General features: G+C 37.0%; 3 protein-coding genes, 1 long non-coding RNA gene and 1 other non-coding gene across 8 annotated transcripts in view; 3 read left to right on the forward strand and 2 right to left on the reverse strand.

The window, feature by feature from the left end:
* The window catches only part of LOC141777463 (uncharacterized), a 234,776-nt gene extending 227,379 nt beyond the window's left edge, over nt 1-7,397 (forward strand). The window contains exon 2 of the long non-coding RNA XR_012595902.1: nt 6,742-7,397. This is a non-coding gene — a long non-coding RNA (uncharacterized LOC141777463). The remainder of the gene's footprint in view (nt 1-6,741) is intronic.
* Nucleotides 2,441-2,532, reverse strand: trnar-ucu (transfer RNA arginine (anticodon UCU)). Its single transcript is given in 2 exon segments — nt 2,441-2,476; nt 2,496-2,532. It is a non-coding gene; the product is annotated as a tRNA-Arg (tRNA).
* bag1 (BCL2 associated athanogene 1) lies at nt 2,881-7,397 on the forward strand. Its single transcript, XM_074651721.1, has 7 exons — nt 2,881-3,007; nt 3,997-4,125; nt 4,603-4,685; nt 4,764-4,877; nt 5,003-5,110; nt 5,243-5,305; nt 5,391-7,397. The coding sequence occupies exons 1-7, from the start codon at nt 2,971-2,973 to the stop codon at nt 5,478-5,480; spliced, it is 624 nt and encodes a 207-aa protein (XP_074507822.1). The 5' UTR covers nt 2,881-2,970; the 3' UTR covers nt 5,481-7,397.
* Nucleotides 7,398-7,468: 71 nt separating this feature from the next.
* myl12.2 (myosin, light chain 12, genome duplicate 2) lies at nt 7,469-11,806 on the reverse strand. 2 transcript variants are annotated; one of them, XM_074651725.1, is made up of 4 exons: nt 11,670-11,806; nt 8,896-9,105; nt 8,477-8,638; nt 7,469-7,952 (listed from the first exon to the last, which is right to left on the reverse strand). In XM_074651725.1, exons 2-4 carry the CDS (start codon nt 9,077-9,079, stop codon nt 7,780-7,782), a joined length of 519 nt encoding a protein of 172 aa, XP_074507826.1. In that variant the 5' UTR covers nt 9,080-9,105; nt 11,670-11,806; the 3' UTR covers nt 7,469-7,779. The 2 variants fall into 2 exon arrangements, with proteins under 2 accessions (XP_074507826.1, XP_074507825.1); XM_074651724.1 differs by having other exon boundaries at nt 8,471-8,638.
* Nucleotides 11,807-13,000: 1,194 nt separating this feature from the next.
* myom1a (myomesin 1a (skelemin)) overlaps nt 13,001-20,634 on the forward strand; it is a 33,811-nt gene continuing 26,177 nt past the window's right edge. For 2 of the 3 annotated variants that reach the window (XM_074651666.1, XM_074651668.1), the window contains exons 1-2: nt 13,708-13,845; nt 15,189-15,477. In XM_074651666.1, the coding sequence (XP_074507767.1) occupies nt 15,242-15,477 (236 nt within the window). In that variant the 5' untranslated portion in view covers nt 13,708-13,845; nt 15,189-15,241. Of the gene's footprint in view, nt 13,020-13,707; nt 13,846-15,188; nt 15,478-20,634 lie in introns of those variants that run through there. The other variant, XM_074651667.1, reaches the window with a different exon arrangement.

A 20,634-nucleotide genomic window follows, 5' to 3' on the forward strand; every position in this document is an offset into this window, starting at 1 on the left:
TGTTTAATAGATAGCAGAATTTGCCTGCCCGCTGGTTGGATCTCTGCCCTGCCAGAGATTGACCAGCTCTGGATTGCCAAGACCCTGTTCCGGTGGTCACGTTTTAATCAGCCAGAGCTGGACCCTGCAAAGCTGGACAGTTGAAAGGAAAGGCAGACCCTGTATGCCTAACAGCAGTGTGGCAAATCCCCACATCTTTGTTTTGCCCCCTAATACTGCAGGGATGGCCCAGCTAAAACAAAGACTGAACATAACTACATCTGCTGGTCTTAGGCCGCCCTTCCTTGCAGCTCTTGAGCCGCCTCTGCAGGCAGCTCCCCAACCTCTCAGACCTCTCCTGCTTGTGCCCAGACCTCTCCTGTGTGCAGCCCAACCTCACCTGCCTGCACCACAACCTCTCTTGCCTGCCTTCCAATCTGTGGTTCCTGCAGGTTCTTCCCTGACAGATGTGCCTTACACCACTCAAAATTACCACAAGAGGAAAAGACAGGAGGAGGAACAGAGTGGCAAAAGGAAGAGGAAATACTCCAGGAAGAGTGACGCCATCACCTGCAAGCAGTATCAGAGGGAGCGGGACCCTGCCACCCACCAACAGTACTTTGGGAATTGGTACTGCCAGGCCACAGCCACCGTGACTCTGGCTGAGTGGAGGGCTGCACTTGAAGCCCGGGGATATGGCACAAAAAAAGATACTCGACCCTGATAACTCTGTTCACATTAGCCTATATTGTATTGTATTATATACTATTTCATATACTGTATTGTATTCTAGTAATATAGTATTAATAATAATCTATTATATTCTATTATACGATACTATATTCTATTCTATTCTATTACATGGTATTATATTTTATTATATTGCATTATATTATATATATATTATTCTAGTAACAATAGTATTTATAATATATATATATATATGTGTATATATATATATATATATATATATATATATATATATATATGTGTGTATATATATATATGTGTGTATATATATATATATATATATATATATATATAATGTATTCCTGTTGATTTTATTGTTGATAAATGTATATACCACTGATTGCACTGATTTTATTACTGTACTGTTTTTTAAAATTTGTTTATAATAAATATGTTATTAAGATGACTCAATACAAGTGTTCTTTTTCATTCAAATACAATGTATAGCATACCACTGAATTATATTATATACAATAAATATATATATACTCTTCTAGTAATAATAGTATTAATAATAATCTATTTTATTAGCCTATATTATATTAAATTATATTATAATATTATATATAAACTATGCTGTCCTGTTCCTAAATGATAGGCTATTAATTAATCACAATGGCAAGTGTATAAAGTTAATAGTCAATGCTTGTGATAAAAAAAAATATTGTAATATTTACATACAGCACACACTGCTTAATTTCTACCATAGATTAAGCACAACAGACAATATTAACACACCGTTTGAACCGCCTTAATAATAAAGCCAATTACATCTTTTATATCATTACAACACGGGATACGAGGCGATGATCATCAGCCGTGTTTTGGTAGCGCGTTAATGTTACTATTTATAGCATTAATAGCTCGACGATCTGCGATAATAAAGCCAATAGGAAATAGCGATAATAATGATAAATGACCGTCATTATAACGGCAACGATAAAAGAGCCACCTTAGAACCATCTATTCATGTGTGTTTGCTAAATATTAATGGCATGAGGTTTGGGTGACACGGGTTTCGAGGCGAGGATCATCAGACATATTCTGGTAGTGTGTTACTATTTTTAGCAACCGTAGCACGACCAACCGGCTAGTGACAGCCAATCAGCGCTCGTATCGCTACCAAGATTCTACCAAGAATTGACCAATCAGCTTCTCCGAGCACCTCTAGGAGACACTGCGGTCAAAGATCGTATATTGCAAAGAAGTGAAAGTCACAGCATAACAGACAACCACAACAACAACACATAATAGATGTAACTCACACTCTGCCTTTTATTTACTCCTCTACTTCATGATTTTTTGTTTTTTTTTGTTGTTGTTTTTTACATTTATCCTTTGATAATAATACAGTTTTTTATTTGTTTGTTTGTTTTATTGACACAAAAAACATGAATTACTTCTTGATTGTTTTCTTCCATTTACATGCATGTTCTTTTTAAATATCTATATATTGTAATTTGCTTAATGCATTATGCATATGTATATATGTTTTTATTTTTACTTATTTTATTTCAGTCATGCCAATTGAATTGAAAAAAATTGAAAGTCAATTGTTCTTATCTAAGTTCTCATTAAAAATTTAAGTTATTTAACTCTAGTGTAAAGTGTTCACATGAGATTTCTGTATAACTGGTTCATCACAGTCACAAGACGCTCTTGTATGATAACTTGTTGCACTGCCTTGAGAAGATCAACAGGTTAAAAGTTCCGACTCTGGTGGGACTCGAACCCACAACCTTTGAATCACTCCTCAAGTGTTTGACTAGAAGTCCAATGCGCTATCCATTGCGCCACAGAGCCAGTTATAATGGGAGTATTGCGCAACCCCTTAAAGTTCCTACTACTCTATTGTTGTTCTACAGGAAGAGTCTAACTTTGAAACTAACTTTGCAAATAGCTAACTATTTGAATATGACCACAGATTGGTGTTTAAAAACAAGAAGGCTTTGGTGAAAACTCACAATATGTTCTGTTTAACACCGTATGTCTGCGTTTTTTAATACTTTCTATTTATTTCTACTCTTTTATTTATTTATAACCCTGTTATGATCAGTTTCACGTATCGTTTGTACTGTTTCATTGATTAAAGATAAATAAAAAATAAATAAAAATAAAGACGTTAGAAGAACATCTAAGGACTGTTTCCGGTCTGTCCCGGAAGTAGCTAGTTAGCAACAGTTAGCTTAGGTAGCTAGTCGTGTGATTCATGTTGTAATTAAAGGACGCTAAAGAACCAAAATGTCAGGACAAACGATGACAGTGACAGTGGCATACGGTAATACGACTTTTCATGATGTTACACGGTTATTACCAGATGATAGATAGATGTAAAAATGCAAGTTTACGAACCGGAGACCATCGACCGAGTAGCTAGGCTAGTGTAGCTACACGCAGCTAATGTAGCTACATGAAAAAGATGCTGAGAGTCTAACATCGAAATTCTTCAAATGTCTTATTTGCACCAAAAGCAAAGGAGGTTCACTTTAAGGTTCTCACTGAATATATATAATATACCTCTCTGCTGAGTTATTAAGAAACCAATGTCAATAATGCTCGTTCTGTGATGAACACATTGAAACTACAGAGCATTTATGTTATGAATGTATTTTTGCTTTCTGGGATGATTTGCATTATTGGTTTCTAATCTAACAAAAGGAACATTTTATATTTGGTACAATGGTTAAAAAAAATTTTTTTTTAAAAGCTAATGTAGCTACAGTTAGCTCTGTCAACGAGAATTGTATTTTATTTGCTAGCTTTAACTTATTACAGTTGAATATACTTGATACCTTAATACACTAAAACATACTGACTGAAAGGTTGCCCTCGAATATTACATTGAGTGTCTTTTCTTTTTTTAGTCTGACATCTGAATGTTTATTTCACAGCAGCAAATAAACGTGATTTATCAACATCACACATCAAGTGTTTGAAGGGAAAACATGAACAATTACTTATTAAATACAGTTTAAGATGAACGTTATTACTTGAATTCGTGCATCCTTGAAAATTAATTAGACTTTACTGTAATATCCAGAATGCTCAAATACTTTGCCATCATTTACTAACATGTGATTCCTTTCAACTACATTCAGTTTAAAAGAATCAAAGCATCATTTAGAGGTTAAAAATGATCCATCTGATGGTCATGCTTAAATCCAAATAATCCACATCGTTCCAGAAAAATAATCTCACACAGTTTAGAAAGCAATTGTTGCCACTCAGGGAAGTGCTTATGCTAACATTGTTTTTCTCCCACTCCAGGATCCACTAAGCACAGCATCACATTAACTGGCCAGGATGATGGCAAGGGCCCCTTTGTCAAAGACCTCTCAGAGGCTCTCACCCAAGTTACTGGAGTTCCCCAACCCTCACAGAAACTCATCTTTAAAGGTAAAGCTGTGGGTCTCTCGCTTTCTTTCTTGACTATTAGAGATGACTATATACCACTTTTTAATGTCTGATACCGATGCCTCAACCTTGAGTATCTGCCGATACTGATACCAATCCGATACCTTCTTTTTCCCTCTCTTAAACAGCCAAGATTAATAAATGTAATAACTTTAGTTACTTTGCAGATTCCGGTTATTAATAGAAAATGTAATGAACTAATAAATGATGATTTATGATTATTATAGTTTAAACTACCTCCACATTTACCAGCTGCAACATTAAAGTGATGAACACTTTAATGCATCAATAATTAGAAGACAATGATATATATTATTCTACATAATGAGTACTTTGATTATACTTTTTTTTCCCTCCGATATCCGATCACCGATACTAATTATCAGATCGGCACATCCCTATTGAATATCACATCATATACCCAGGTCTAACCTTGCCTTATGCATCCTGACATTCCAGGAAAATCACTGAAGGATGTGGAGGAGAGTCTGTCCAGCTATGGAATAAAAGAAGGCTGCAAACTCATGCTGATCGGAAAGCGGGTAAGACCTTTACATGTGTGATTTCTCTGATGGGACTGTATATATTATATCAAATACTGACAATAATCTATAAAACAGAACAGTCCTGAGGAAGAAACTGAACTGAAGAAGCTGAAAGACATTGAGAAATCTATGGAACAGACGGCTAAAAAGCTGGAGAAGGTAGACGGGGAGTTGACTGGACTCAAGAATGTAAGCAATCAATTATGGTTTTTAAGATGCATCATTTTCCTTCATTGGTCTGATCTGATCTCTGATATATATTTTGTGGACATTTTTGTTTAGATTTTTGATTATCCCCCATTTTTTTTCCATAGGGCTTCCTGGCAAAAGACCTTCAGGCTGAGGCCTTGGGTAAATTAGACCACAGAGTGAAAATAGCAGCTGAACAGTTCATGAAGATCCTGGAGCAGATCGATACTTTGGTGATCTTTTCTTTTTCATATATAGTTGCTTGCCTTATTGTCTCCATTACTGATTGCAGACCGAAATTAATTTCAATTTACCTTTGTTCAGGTCTTTATTTTTGTGTGCTGAACTGTTTCTTCTTTCAACAGACTATCCCAGACAATTTCAACGACTGCAAAATGAAGAAAAAGGGACTCGTAAAGACGGTGCAGGTAAACTTGTTTTTCAGTGTCACCAAAATCTTTTAATTGAAAATCACTGTGAATATCATTAAGTGTGAATGTGTTCTGTCAACAGGATTTCCTGGCCCAGTGTGACAAGATCGAGGCTTGTATATCAGACCACCTTTCAAAGATCCAGTCGAAAAATCTTGCCCTGGCGGAGTAGATTCACAAATCCTCCCATATCGTGTGCTATACATTGCTCTGTGAGCAACTGCAACATGTACAGAAAGCGTCGAGTGTGGATGCGGTCCTTGTCTATTTATTGTTGGGTTGATGTTTGTGAGAGAGCTTCATCACAGAGAATCCTGTGAAGAGGAGGAGGCTGGTTATCGGCACTGATGCTGGGTACATCTGGGATACATTCTCTGGGATAAAGACGTATGAAGTGCTCCTCAAGATATCGTAATCACAGTTACTCAGTGAAAGGATCAGAGGTGTTTTAATTTGTGGCAAATTTTGTAAATCCCCTTTTAAAGCATCCAAAAAATAGTGCTGAAGAGAACTGCCGTGGCCAAATGTCAAAATAACCACGATGATGTCAGAAAACGGTTACTAAAATTCACCAACTGTACAAAAACATAGAGAAAAACATTTTTCTTCTTATTGTGATGTACCAACTGTGAAGTGTTACTTGTGGCAGTTTGTGCACACATGGCCAAATGTATGTGGACATTAATAAGCATTAATCTGCCATGCTAACAGCTTCCACTCTTCCTGGGAAGGCTTTCAACAGGATTGTGGAACTTGACTGCAGGGATTTGCTCTAATTCGGCTGCCGGATCATCAGTGAGGTCAGGCACCGATGTTGGCCGATAAACCCTCGGCTTTCCATTTCATCCTTAAAGGTGATGGTTGAGGTCATGACTCTGTGCTGGCCAGTCAAGTTCATCACCAAACTGGGAAAAACATTTCTTCAAGGACCCTGATTTGTTTTCATCTTATAACAGAAAAGGGTCTTTCGTCAACTATCGTCCAATATACCATTGTATAGTGATTGGAACTAATGTAAAAATTAGGGTTGTTAATCGTTTTAAATATTTAATCGCGATTAATCGCATGATTGTCCGTGATTAATTGCAAATTAATCACATATTGTTTATGTGTTCAAATGTATCTTAAAGGGAGATTTGTCAAGTATTAAATACTTGTATCAACATGGGATTGGGCAAATCTGCTTGCTTTATGCAAATGTATATATTTATTATTGGAAATCAATTAGCAAAACAATGACAAATATTGTTCATAAACCCTCACAGGTACTGCATTTAGCATAAAAAATATGCTCAAATCATGACATGACAAACTGAAGCCCAACAGGCCTATGACTTGCCCCAAACTGCATGTGATTATAATAAAGTGGGCATGTCTGTAAAGGGGAGACTCGTGGATACCCATAGAACCCATTTTCATTCACATATCTTGAGGTCAGAGGTCAAGATTTAAAAATAGCCTTGCCAGTTTTTCCTCGCCAAAATGTACCTAAAGTTTGGAGCGTTATTTAGCCTCCTTGATAAGCTAGTATGACATGGTTGGTACCAATGGATTCCTTAAGTTTTATGGTTTCATATGATGCCGGTATCTTCACTCTAGCCCGCTACAACCTAAAAATCGCATGTTGCGTTAAAAAGATTTGTGGCATTAAAAACAAATTTGCGTAAAAACATTCTCTAATTCCAGTTTCTCACTTGTGAGGACTTGCTGCTTTTCTTAATCATGAGATAGTAAATTAAATATTGAGCTTTTAAACACAATCAATTTGATGCCATCAGAAAAAAATATTTTTTCACAACATTTTATACACCAAAGGATTAATAAATGAATCGTGAAGGTAACTTGTTAGTTTCAACCCTAACCCACACTATTAAAAATAGACCAATAAGTCCACAATCCTTTGGCCATATGGTGTATATTTATTATTCAGCACCTTTTTGTTTGATCCTGACTGAGACTGATCCCACGTAACCATGTATCTTTGAAATGAGTGAACTGTGGAATTGTTATTGCTTTAAACCATCACTAAGACTGACACATCACATCTATTTTCCTTTGTTTTAAAAAAATAAAACCTTTGAAAAATGAATAGAGCATTGGCTATTCATCTCGGACCACAATTTAATATTTAATTTCCTACAAAATACAAATGATTCAGTGAACGGCAACAGACTCCTTGTTTCAGTTTATTTCCAGCTTTATCCATGAGGGTCTTTTCATACATCTCTACTAGCTTATACAGACCCTTCAGTGGTGTTTTCACAGATGTGCAAATGAGCTTTGGGAGTATGGGTTGAGGAGTTAGGGAAGGGGGGGGTGGTCCCACAAGCAGCTTAAACGAATTACCTTCAGTGAGCTATACCACAGTGAAGCCTGCCATGAGCCAAATAACAGGATATCGCTGATCTAACTTTAGTGGAAACTCATAATAATACACACAGAATAAACCTTGCTAAGATCCGCTTCTGTTGCTAATCATCTTTGTCTTTTGCGCCGTGCTTCAGTATGCGTGTGAATGCTACATAGTTGAAATTGCCTTTCTTGTCAATGGGCGCCTCTCGGAAGAGCTCGTCCACTTCTTCGTCCGTAAACCTGTCACCCATCGTAGTGAGCAGCTCCCGCAGGTACTCCTCCTGGATTATACCTGTAGCAGAAGTCCATTCATCGGTTAGTTGATTTACAGAAAATTGATCGACAACAAGTTTAATAACCGATCAACCATTTAAGTCATTTACCGAGAGAAAATGTCAACAGTTTGCTGGTTACAATTTCTCAGTTTCTGTTATATATCACTGTCATTTTAAGTTTTTTTCTTTGATGTCACCTGGTGAAGGGAATTTTCACCATATTCTTTTTGTAAAATTAATGTTAGTTTTTTTCATTCGCAAACAAACCAATTAATTGGGTGCTTAAATAAATTGTCCTACTAAACAATAACACAAATTATAATGAAGATAGCTAATTGCAGCTTTAATCCAATTCCAATTGAGAATTTAGGACGTAGAAAAGTGACGCCATTTATGTAGTTGCCTTTGAGAATTCAACTGTTTTGATCAAGATGATTTTTTAATAAAAAACATACCATGACAGCATTGGGTCTGGAGACATTGAGAAATGGCATCACTAAGTACAGTGCACATTCAATATGTCTCGAAAACTTACACTCACCTGTGCCCTCCTCGTCGAAGCAGGCGAAGGCATTACGGATCACATCTTCAGGATCTGTACCGTTCAGCTTCTCTCCAAACATGGTCAGGAACATGGTGAAGTTGATTGGGCCCGGCGCTTCGTTCATCATCGTCTCCAGGTAATCTTCTGTGGGGTTCTTACCTGGGAAATGGTCACAGTGATGAGGATTTATGACACTATTGAAAGCTTCACAAAAACAGGTGTTAATATATTTCTCTTCCTAGCTTTCATTTCTTCATCTCTGATCTAAAGGGAATATTTGTTGCTTTAACAAACTGCATTTAGCACAGTTTTAAAAGCAGGACATTTACTCATAATAGTATTTTTTTTTCTTTGATAAAAGGAATTAGACATCTTTCACACATCACTGTCTAAATGTGTGTAGATACACCGTTTACCTAATGAGGCCAGCATGTCATGAAGGTCCTCTTTGTCAATGAAACCATCCCTGTTTTGGTCGATCATGTTGAAGGCCTCCTTGAACTCCTGAATTTGAGACTGGTCAAACATGGCAAACACATTGGAGGTGGCACGCTGAGGACGCTTCTTGGTGTTCTTTCCCTTGGCCCTTTTGCTCGACATGTTGGCGGTTGGTAGGTCCCCCCTTCCTGTAATACAGATGATATGATGGTTGTCTTCTATTCATTCATTCTAAATCACTAACGTCAAATTGATCTCAAAAGCAATAAATATTAGTACGATAGGTGTTTATGTTCCTTCTTATTCTGCCTGGATTGATTACAGTAACATTATGACCGTGTATCCCCATTCTTCAAATATGGCTTAATTAATCCAGGCTTTGATTATGTTAGCAAAACAATCTTGTTCATGCCGAGCTTACTTTGTTCTTTGAACGCAGTTGTTAGAAAATAAAAGGCAATAAAAGTGGAGATCAGAAACAAATTTGTAGCAAAACTTCAGTAATTATTTACAGAATACAAGTAAGATTGACCAATAATTTGTGAATGTGAATCAAATTGAACTAACCTGAATTGATTGTTTCAACCATGTATACAACTTTAGGACTCCCCATCAAAACATCATAATTAATAACCATGATTTCTGGTTCTATGACTTATAACAGTCAACTGACAGTTGAAAGTGACTTCGGGTGTGGTGGTTCAACTTTTTTTAAATTTAATTTAATTTTACTCTAACTTATTTTATCAACAACACAGATACCTTTACAATGTGTGGGAAAAAAACATAAATTTGTTTTTAATTGAAATAATATAAAATAAAAGTAAATACAAAAGATTAGAGGGATTGTGTGTAGTTTATTGAGATGATGGGCTAGAGCAGGGGTCAGCAACCTTCTGTCTGGAGCCACAAAACATTTAAGCATTTTGATGAAGGTAACACAGCTTATAGTCTAAGTATAAAGTATATAAGTCTAATGCAGTGAGGGCCAAAGTGCAAATGTGCGATGGCGTATTAGGGCCACATTGAGGGGAAAACAAATCAGAGATTTCCAGAATAAAGTCATAACTTTACGAGAATAAAGTCGTAATATTACGAGAATAAAGTCATAACTTTATGAGAATAAAGTCGTAATATTACGAGAATAAAGTCATAACTTTATGAGAATAAAGTCGTAATATTACGAGAATAAAGTCATAACTTTATGAGAATAAAGTCGTAAAATTACGAGAATAAAGTCATAACTTTACGAGAATAAAGTCGTAATATTACGAGAATAAAGTCATAACTTTATGAGAAAAAAAATAAATAACTCGTAAAATTACTACTTTATAATATTGACTTTATTCTCATAATACTACGACTTTTTTCTCTTAAACTTATGACTTTATTCCCATATTGCAACTTGCTTTCTCATAAACTTGTGACCTTATTCTTGTAATATTATAACTTTATTATCATAATATTACAACTTTTTTTCTCATGAAATTTTGACTTTTTTCTCATTGTGTTATGACTTTATTCTCGAAATCTCAGATTATTTTTTTCCACCCCAATGTGGCCCTAATACTCCGTCGTACCGTCACTCCATAGACCTACAACAATCCTAAATAAAAATGAAAATGTAAACAATAAACAGTTATTCATATCCATTTTTAAAAATCCACATGGAGCCACTGGAGAGGAGCTAAAGAGCCACATGAGGCCCCTGAGCTGCAGGTTGCTGACCCCTGGGCTAGAGGATCACCTAAAGTATAATCCAAACCATCTATCCAATAGAGTAATAAATAAAGGAAGCACACATGTGTTACGGGAGTATGCCTCAAGATTCAGGGGAAGGTTGGTATATTAGGTTTCACTTGTAAAGGTTTCATCATCATCATTTTTGTGTCACTTTTGCAATGTAAATACTGTAAATCTACTCTTACTGATATGTGCAATAACATGCTGATCACTCTGTACAATAATTATATGATACTGTGCAATAATTACATAATTATCTGACGGACACTTTGTTCAATAATCTGGAAAAAACGTCATCTCATCAATATACATATTGCATTTATATATTAAATATATATATATATATATATATACACAATATAACATTTTTATATTGTATTATCTTTTAGATTTCACTATCTCTTTTTTATTGTATTATCTTTTCATTAGCACCTATGGGGGATTCTCACAATCTAATTTCGTTGTACTTACAATGACAATAAAGGGCTTGAATCTTGAATCATAAATCTAATCTTGAAAAACAGAAACATCCAGTTTTGTGTCAAGTCAACAAAGACCAGAGCAGGGGCCAGTCTAAAGATGACTGGGCATTAAACTGAGCAATGGTTGGATGACATTTCACATTTCTCAGTTTAGTTATATGGGATTCTGGCTATTTACCTATTGATAACTCCACCCACAATGTTTCTATACAATAAAATGAGTCCAGCAAACTGTCATCTGTCAGAAGGTTTGCACAACAAATGATGATAGCCTTCCACACATTAGCCAACAACAACAACAGGAAACGTATTATAAGGATACATGTTTGCTAACGTCACCCACAGTACTTCACAGATCCCAGGTAGCTGCTAACTAAACATTCAGTTATTATCCAGCTAGCAGCTCACAGTTAGCCCAGTGTTGACCTCAATAACTCACTGAGCAGACCAGCTTTAGCGAGATAACAGACATCAATTCACAGACAAGAAACTTACACGATTCAGAGGTAAAACGTTAAATAACCCACCTCAGGAAATACAAGCGTTATTGCCAAATGGTCTGTACACACACACAGAGCCTCCACAGAGTGATGCAGAGCAACCATCAATGTTTTATTTCCTCTTTCACAAACTGACCAATCACAGCCGAGCTGGACGGAACCAACGCACTGGACTGTACCATGTTGTCCTCATAGCTACTGGTTTGTTTCATTGTGTTTTTACACTGTGTAGACTGGACCAGAATAGATAGTTAAATAGTACGATGAGTGGCTTTACTGAAAACAAATGTGGGATTTTTTTTTATCTCATATTTTGATGTTTTTATATTTGTCCCATTTGTGCAAACGACATGTGCTGTAGTTTATATGTTCCACCACCAGGTGGCAGCAATTACTAATAGACTAGCTCTACTTTTAGGGTGAAATGTCACTTTCAATGCACGTGCAGTCTAATCTACAAGGACACTTTAGCTAAAAATGAACACAACCTTGTTAGTATGAGGGACAATAAAAAAATCTGAATTAAAACACATTAAACCACACAAATCAACAAAGTGGTTAAAAGAAGGGCTAACTGATTCTTTTAAACTCCAAAGTTTATTTTGTTGCGAGTGCAGATCTTATACATCCATGGTGCAGATCGGTCGCACCAACAAGTACGAAATGATCAACTAACACTGAAAGTAACCCTAACGATACATTTAGGGAAATGGAGACATTTAAAGCGCTTTGAGGTCACATTTTGGTGTCATTAGAGTTGGTCGGTGAATAACGTTGCATGTGTTAAAGGTCCCATATCGTGCTCATTTTCAGGTTCATACTTGTATTTTGTGTTTCGACTAGAACATGTTTACATGCTTTAATGTTAAAAAAAAACTTTATTTTCCTCATACTGTCTGCCTGAATATACCTGTATTTACCCTCTGTCTGAAACGCTCCGTTTTAGTGCATTTCAATGGAATTGCAACAGAATTGCGTTGCCTGGCAGGAGTTTGGGTCCATGTTTACTTTCTGTCAGCTGATGTCATTCACATACACTGCAACCAGGAATAAACTGGGACACATTTAGAATGTTTATGTTTAAAACTGTTTAAACGGTCTAAATATTGTATATTTGTGACATCACAAATGGACAGAAATCCTGACAGCTTGTTTCAAATGCAGAGTTTCTGAATACGGGCTCTGTGTATTTCCCTGTGGATTGAGCATTTTGATACTTTCACAGTATTTATATAGGACTTAAGCCTGCTTTATAATATAAAAATATGAAAATCAAATTTTTTTATAATATGGGACTTTTAAGAGAGTAGTTTGGCAGGGGGGTTGGTTCAGACAGGGGACCAGAGGCTTTAGAGGCTTTTGCAAGTCGCCTAAACGGTGAGTTTGATTGAATACAAATTCATTTCATCCCATGTAAGCTAGCCTATAGCAGCCACTTAAAGCTGCAGTAGGCAGAATGTTTTTGGCATCATTGGGTTAAAAGTTCCATAATAACCTTTCAGCATATTGTAATTCAAGTGTTCTGAGAGAAAACTAGACTTCTGCTCTTCCTCATGGCTCTGTTGTAAGCTTTTACAAAATCTAGCCCGTGACGGTAGACTTTGGCGATTTAGAGCGTTCCTATTGGCTGTGCTCCGTCTGGTGGGCGGTGCTTGGTATTTCTTCAACTGATTTCAAAATGGCTGCAGGATCACAAACTTTTCTCAATTTACAGCTAAACACTGGAGGACAAAGAGGCACATGATTTTTTCTTTTTTGAACTACTGTCAGGATGTAGTGACCGTTTTATAAAAATAGCTTTTTCTAATCATAGTTGCTCCATTTCTACCCGCTGCTGCTTTAAGTAGCCTACTGCAGTGTTTCTTCTATCAACTTCTATTGATTTACTAGACCAACGATCAGCCTGGAGACCTATCTAACTGTAAGTACAGCACACAGCGGAGGGCCAGGAGATCTGAGGAGCCTCTGCTGGGTCTTCTCACAGTCTCATGGTCTAAATTTAAAGTTGACCCAGCCTTAAAAGGTCCTGACGGTGTCTTGTGCATTCTGCCGAGTGGCAGCATTATTTTTGTTCAGTGGACTACCGTCCTGTCCACTGCCCCTCTCCCTGCTGCTTGCCCCTATCTGGACTTAGTTTAGTTACTTTTGGAATAGCCATTTCTCTTATTTTCAACCATTGTGGATTGGTGGATTCTTAGTTGTGGTGAGTAATATGTATATCTTCTTTATTATTAAGTATACCACTAATACGGAGGAACTGTTATTCTAGTGTATGTCTTTTAAAAGAACCAGTAAGGCCTTCTTTTGACATCTTTGTTGATTTGTTTGGTTTAATGTATTTTAATTCAGATATTTTTTATTGTCCCTCATACTAACAAGGTTGTGTTAATTTTTTTAAGCTAAAGTGTCTTTGTAGATTAGACTGCATGTGTCATTTAAAAGTGACATTTCACCCTGAAAGTAGAGCTAATCTATTCCTTTAACATTCACTTTAACCTTAAAGGTTTGCTTGCGGTGTGCACTCTGTGCCCTCATTTCTTACAGTCCAGTTTACTGTTTGTATCTCTTTACAAATACAGAGTCACACAGTAGCCTGTTGTAGGTGTTGTTAAAGGACATAACCATCAGAAAATCATTTTTTAAGTCTATTATTATTATAAACTGCAGATGTTAGCTGATTGATCTGTGGTCACATGATGATCGGCCTAGTATGCCCAGTGGGAGCTGCTCATGTTTTCAAGCTGTATAACCTGAGCAGTATACCTACCAGAGCTGGAATGATTCGTGAATTGACTGGTTGGTGAATCCATAGAAAATGTATCCGGAACAATCTTGTTAATTAATTTAAGTCATCTTTAAGAGCAAAAATTCCACAAATTCACTTTCAAATGTGAATATTGGATACTGCTGGAAAAATGAATCAATTAATTGTCAACTATTAAATTAATCGCCAGCTATTTTGATAATCGTTTTCAGTCATTTTTTAAGAAATAAAAGTCAAAATTCTCTGATTCCAGCTTCTTAAATGTGAATATTTTCTGGTTTCTTTACTCCTTTACAACAGTAAACTGAATACCTTTGAGTCGTGGTCAAAACAAGACATTTGAGGACGTCATCTTGGGCTTTGGGAAACACTGATCAACATTTTTCACCATTTTATTGACCAAACGACTAATGGATTAAATCGAAAAAAAATAATCAACAGATTAATTGACAACGAAAATAATCGTTAGTTGCAGCCCTAGATTACAACAAACCACGCTTTGTTTTCCAGTTCATCACAAGTTAATCCCCTTTATAATTACACCTGTGGAGGTGATGTAATTGCCTTCTCATGTAATCTTTAAAGACACAAAACTAAGAAGTAGAGCGTTTTAAAACAGTTTATATATTACCTGCTACTGCTTCATTTAACACAGTAGAAGTAGATCTGCCATCTGAACAACTTCACCATCTCTAATACCTAATCACCATCTCCTGCCTCCTCCTAAACTAACCCCAATTAAGAAATCAATTTGCAATGATAACAATGAGATTGATTTACAGGGCTGGTAAAGTGAAGAGCAGTCAACATATAAGTTGGCAGAGTGGCCCTCAGGATGTCAGCATCATTACAAGTGACGCAGAAGCTGCAGCAGCATCATCAGCAGCAGCAGGAACAGCAGCAGCACCACCATGAGAGCAGCTGCGCTATGATGAGCTCCAAGTCGTCTATGAGCAAGCAGTCGTCTGTGAGCAAGCAGTCGTCTGTGAGCAAGCAGTCGTCTGTGAGCAAGCAGTCGTCTGTCAGCAAGCAGTCGTTCTCCACTGTCAAGACCTCCAGCTCCAGCCGTCGGTAAGAGCACAGTGAGATCCAAAATACTTATTAGATGGTTGATGATGGAAAATAGTGAAAATATAAATGGGTTCTCTCAATGCAGCCTGCCGCTTCCATAACCTCGGTAGTGGTGAACGCATTCAAGCAGACCTCTTTCAAATATTCAACACTGTACTTTGGTATCTGAAGTGTATTAAAAACATGCTGCACAAAGTGTGTTTTTATGTAGAGCAGGTGCTGTCTCTGTGCTGGTCTTCATCTGCCTGTACTTTTAGTCGTGTCAGGGTTTGTATTTTTGTATGAACACATATTGTTCTCCTTGAGGCCCATTTTTAAGTCTTTTGGGCCACAGTTCAAGTCAAGTCCCAGGTCTTTATAAGCAAATTACAAATCAAGATACAAGTCTCTCAGGTCTCTGAATGCTGACCAATACCAGTATATTTTTTCTTTCAAAGCTCTGGTAATTTACAAAGCTTCAAGCAAGTAATTTCATTGAATATTCAATTACACAAGTATACAATTTCATTGTTTACCATTAAAAGTAAAATAGACCATGCTTTAGGGCGTGGCTACCTTGTGATTGACAAGTCACGGCGTTGTCCGGTTTAGGAGTTGTCTGTGTTTTTGTCTCAGAACTTTAACCCTTTCACAGTGTGTTTTCAGTTCAAGAAAGTTGATTATAACCTTTATGGTTGCCTAAAAATGTCTCATTTAACATTCGGTTACTAAGCTCCACCCTATCGTGTCACTTCCGGTTGCAAAAAAAACAAGACAGCGACGGCCTTCAAAGGCTTCAAAACGGCAGTCCACAATCCAATGGGTGACATCACGGTAACTACGTCCACTTCCTATGGTGCCTTCAAATGAAACTCGTGTTTATAAGATGGGAAGTCGTGAACACAATATGCTTGGCGTTCAAGTGGTTAAGTCGTGAGAACACCGCTGCTAAGCAACGGCAATATTAATGTTACTGTCGGCGTCTAGAAGCCACAGAGTCTAACAGTTTAGTAAGATAGCAAGTGGGTAACATAATGTAGGAAATGCAAAGGCATAATGACAGAGGAAAAAGATGAACATATTATAAAATTACGAAGAAAAACAATATACGACTAAAATTACAATAAATTAACTTATTATGCACCGAATAATGAACTTCCATGGCCTCCGCCATTTCTGACAACGTCAACAAACACGTCACAACTCGTGAACTCTGAGCTTTCAGAAACTTTCCACTTACGAGGTCGTGAATACCACAAGAGGGGGGCGTTCATATGGGCTCTTCTAGTGAACACAGTAAACACGACACCATTTGAAGGCAGTAACAGTCTATGGTCTCTTTGTTTTTAGGGAATCAAGTTTTAAGTAAGTCAGACCTCAAAGTGGTCAAGTCCAAGTCAAGGATGAAGTGTTCATTTTTGTTACTGAGTCTAGTCCAAGTCTCAAGTTGGTAACTATTTCATCTACGCAGCAATAGTATCGTGCTCATGTATTTGACAGAAAGAGCACATTATATTTAAAATACGGTAATACAAACCCTAGAGAATACACAAAGACAATATAAGATATAAGATAGAGCTGAAACAATTAGTTTATTGATCAACAACGTTAATCAGCAACTATTTTTATAATGAATTGATCGTAGGCTTGTTTGGTTGTTTGTTTTCTATGATATTAAATTAAATATCTTTGGCTTTGATTGGACAAAATAAGTAATTTGAAGATGTCAACATGGAAATTGTACCATGCATTTTTCACTATCACTGCTTTATGATATTTTAGAGACCAAAACGTTGATTGATTATTTTGAAGAAATAGTTGGCAGATTCATCAATATTAGAAATAATTAGTTATTGAGAGATGTAGATTTCCTTACTTTTTCTAACCTTGACTTTATACCACAGATCTGCTGCAGGAATAAACATGCAAAATCAAGGACACGTCATTATAACAGAGGTATTAAACTTGTAATTATACAGGGGTGTGCGTAATGTTTAGTCCGATATTCATTTAATTTCACTTCTATGTGATTGATCAAAGTAAAGTCTAGTATAAACACATCACCTTAGATTCATATATATGTACAGTATGGTATCAGTAACTCTTTGTCCTTCAGGCTGCAGGGTTCGGTGGCACGTTTCTAAATGGGGTCAGGGAAGGAATCTCAGCTGTAGTGAATGCTGCCAGATATATTCGTGGACAGCCAAGCTATTTCTGTATGCAGGACGTGACACGTTGCCATTAGGCCAACTGTAAAGACACTGTGTGTCATGAAATTGTAAATGGTTGTTTCTATGGACGTTTAATAGTTGATAGCTCTTGGACCAGTATCCACATTTACTAGTCAATTTGACTAGTCATTGTTATTTTCCTTAAAGAAGCAGTGGGTAGAATTGGAGCAAATATGATTTTAAAAAATGTTATTTTTATAAAACGGTCACTATATCCTGACAGTAGTGAATGAGACAGGTAATCGGAAAAAATCATGTGCCTCTGTGTCCTCCGGTGTCCTCCGGTGTCCTCCGGTGTCCTCTGGTGCTCCTAATGGCATCTGCAAGATTTCCCAGACTGGAGGAAAACAACCAATCAAAGCCGAGCTGGAGCCTGCCCTCTATGAGCCGGTTGTCAATCACTCGCAAACTCCGATCAAATGGTCAAACTAGGCAGCGCTGATCAAATATGAATCAATACTCTGTTACTGAACAGCCAATAGAAACACTCTCTCTCTAAAATGACCTGTGATTGGTCAAAGTCTCCTGTCACTGGCTAGATTTTTTAAAGCCTGAAAACAGAGCCATGAGGAGGTGCAGAAGTCTAGTTTTCTCTCAGAACACTTGAATTACAATATGCTGAAAGGTTATTATGGAATTGATGCCCAACGATGCCAAAAACATTCTGCCTACTGCAGCTTTAAAGATTTGTAACTAGTCCTACACCTGGTTTCTGTAAGAAATAATTGATTGCATAATCCAATTGGTACTTTTATTATTTAAATCTTAAGATTGACACATACTGCAGCTCTCCAGACTGCTTTTATCAGCAGTAAAACTTTTTATACCTTTGACTTTCTTACACACTGAACCAAAGACACCTGGTGAGTCAGCAGTATAAATAACTTCTTGACACGGCGGAGACTCTCTCCATCTGTCGCTCTCTGCTGTGCGTTCAGCCCCTTACTTCGACTTGATCCCACCTCGCAAGTATGGAATAGAGTTTATCAAAGCCACGTTATGCTGCTGCTTCTCTATAGGCCCGATGGATAGACTAGGACAGACATGGAAGCGATTATGAGTGAGAGCGGGGCTTTAAATGAACCTTTCCCGCCCTGCTGCATATCCACCAGTTTCGGCTCCATTTATAAACCCAGCTGACAAAAGGGAGACCTGAGAGGCTGTTAGGTAAATGAGTCAGAGTGTAATATGGGTCAGTCAGGGTCCCTGTGGATGGACAGAAATACATCTTTTATTTCTGAATAATTTCTGTCTTTATATAACTAGTAGTACTGACGTTTTATGAATGCAAAGGGGCAGTATGGTTCATGTTGAGTATTTTTGCAGTTTTGCATTATTTCTTTTAGGTGTCTTTTATCAATTTTTTTGTCATTATGAACAAATGCACATACTGTAGAAGTTACATTTAATTTACTTGGTCTGCTATTAGTTCAATTAACTACACGCAAGTGTGTAATGTTGTTTGTCCTCTTTTTACAATTCAAATAATGTTCAACTTTAATTAATTAGAACCAAATCAGCTAAATAGTTAGTAATCAGTATCTGAATTTATTTTGTAGCACTTATCCACATAGACTGCCAGCAATACAAATAAGTTAGTTACGGGCAGGTATATTCAATCAAAGGATAACACTGACAGTATTTTAAAGGTGCTATTGATAACATTGATAACATTCAGCCTCTAGATGTCGCATTCTACCTCCCCCATTCAATTGCATTTACTTCACAACAAGTCGTTGCCAGGCACTTACCATTAAATTCAGGCATTTATCTGTTTTTTTTCCACACTAACCGACGACCCAGAGATACCACATGATACCACGTTGTTTTACTATTGGCTCACAAGCCTTGTTAGAAGTGCGAACCAAACGTCAGATATCTTCCACAGAGATAAAAAAAAAAAACATTCATTTTGGACCCGACAAAATTGTTAAAATGATTAATTTACAGTCATAATAATTTTTCAGGAAAAGCCATACTTTTATTCGTCACCTTTCTAAAAGCTCTGTGGATGTATTTTTTTTTTTTTAAATATTGGTCTACATAAAAATGTTATCAATAAGACCTTTAATGTCGACCAATGACCAAAACCAAAAACATATCAGTCCGTGTGTACGGCCCCTAAGCCCTCAGCCTATTTGTTACTACTTAAGATGTAAATCTTTGAAATGGGCCACAAATACATTGTTTGAATAAAAAAAAAAAGGCTCAGTAATCTCTAAAACATCTGGGCATTGTGGTTTGTAGCAAATGCTATCTAAAGGTTCAGTAGGTAACTTTTATAAAAAAAATAACTATTTGTCATATTTGCTGCAACTGTGAATATATCCCGACAGTAATGAATGAGACAGATAATCTGTGAAAAAAACAGGTTCCTCTGTGTCCTCCGGTGCTCCTGATGGCATTTGCAAGTTTCCACCGCGCCCGAAGGAAAACAACCAATCAGAGCCGAGCATAACAGCGATCAATCACTGCTCACGAAATTCGTGAACTCCGATCAAACGGTCAAACCAGGCAGCGCTGATCAAATCAGATTCAAGATTCTGTTACTGTACTGCTAAACAGTACACCAGGCCTTACAGTAACATAATCTTGATTCATATTTGATCAGCGCTGCCTGGTTGGACCGTTTGATCGGAGTTCATGAGCTTTGTGAGCAGTGATTGACAGCTGCGTTAGAGACTGCTCGGCTTTGATTGGTTGTTTTTGTTCGGGCGTGGTGAAATCTTGCAAATGCCATTAGAAGCACTAGGAGGAGGCAGAGGAACCTGATTCTTTCTTCCCAGATTATCTCTGTCATGCACTGCCATCAGGATATGCAGTAGTGACAGTTTGAGCAATATGCTGAAAACGTTACTAACTGTAGCTTTAGGAATAAATAGTGTATTTCTTGGGGACTGTTTTTCAGCTATAGATTAATATGCGTTAATATTATAGCAGCAGAACT

Source organism: Sebastes fasciatus, chromosome 11 (assembly GCF_043250625.1).
Source record: "Sebastes fasciatus isolate fSebFas1 chromosome 11, fSebFas1.pri, whole genome shotgun sequence".
In the NCBI taxonomy this organism is placed as follows: Eukaryota; Metazoa; Chordata; class Actinopteri; order Perciformes; family Sebastidae; genus Sebastes; species Sebastes fasciatus.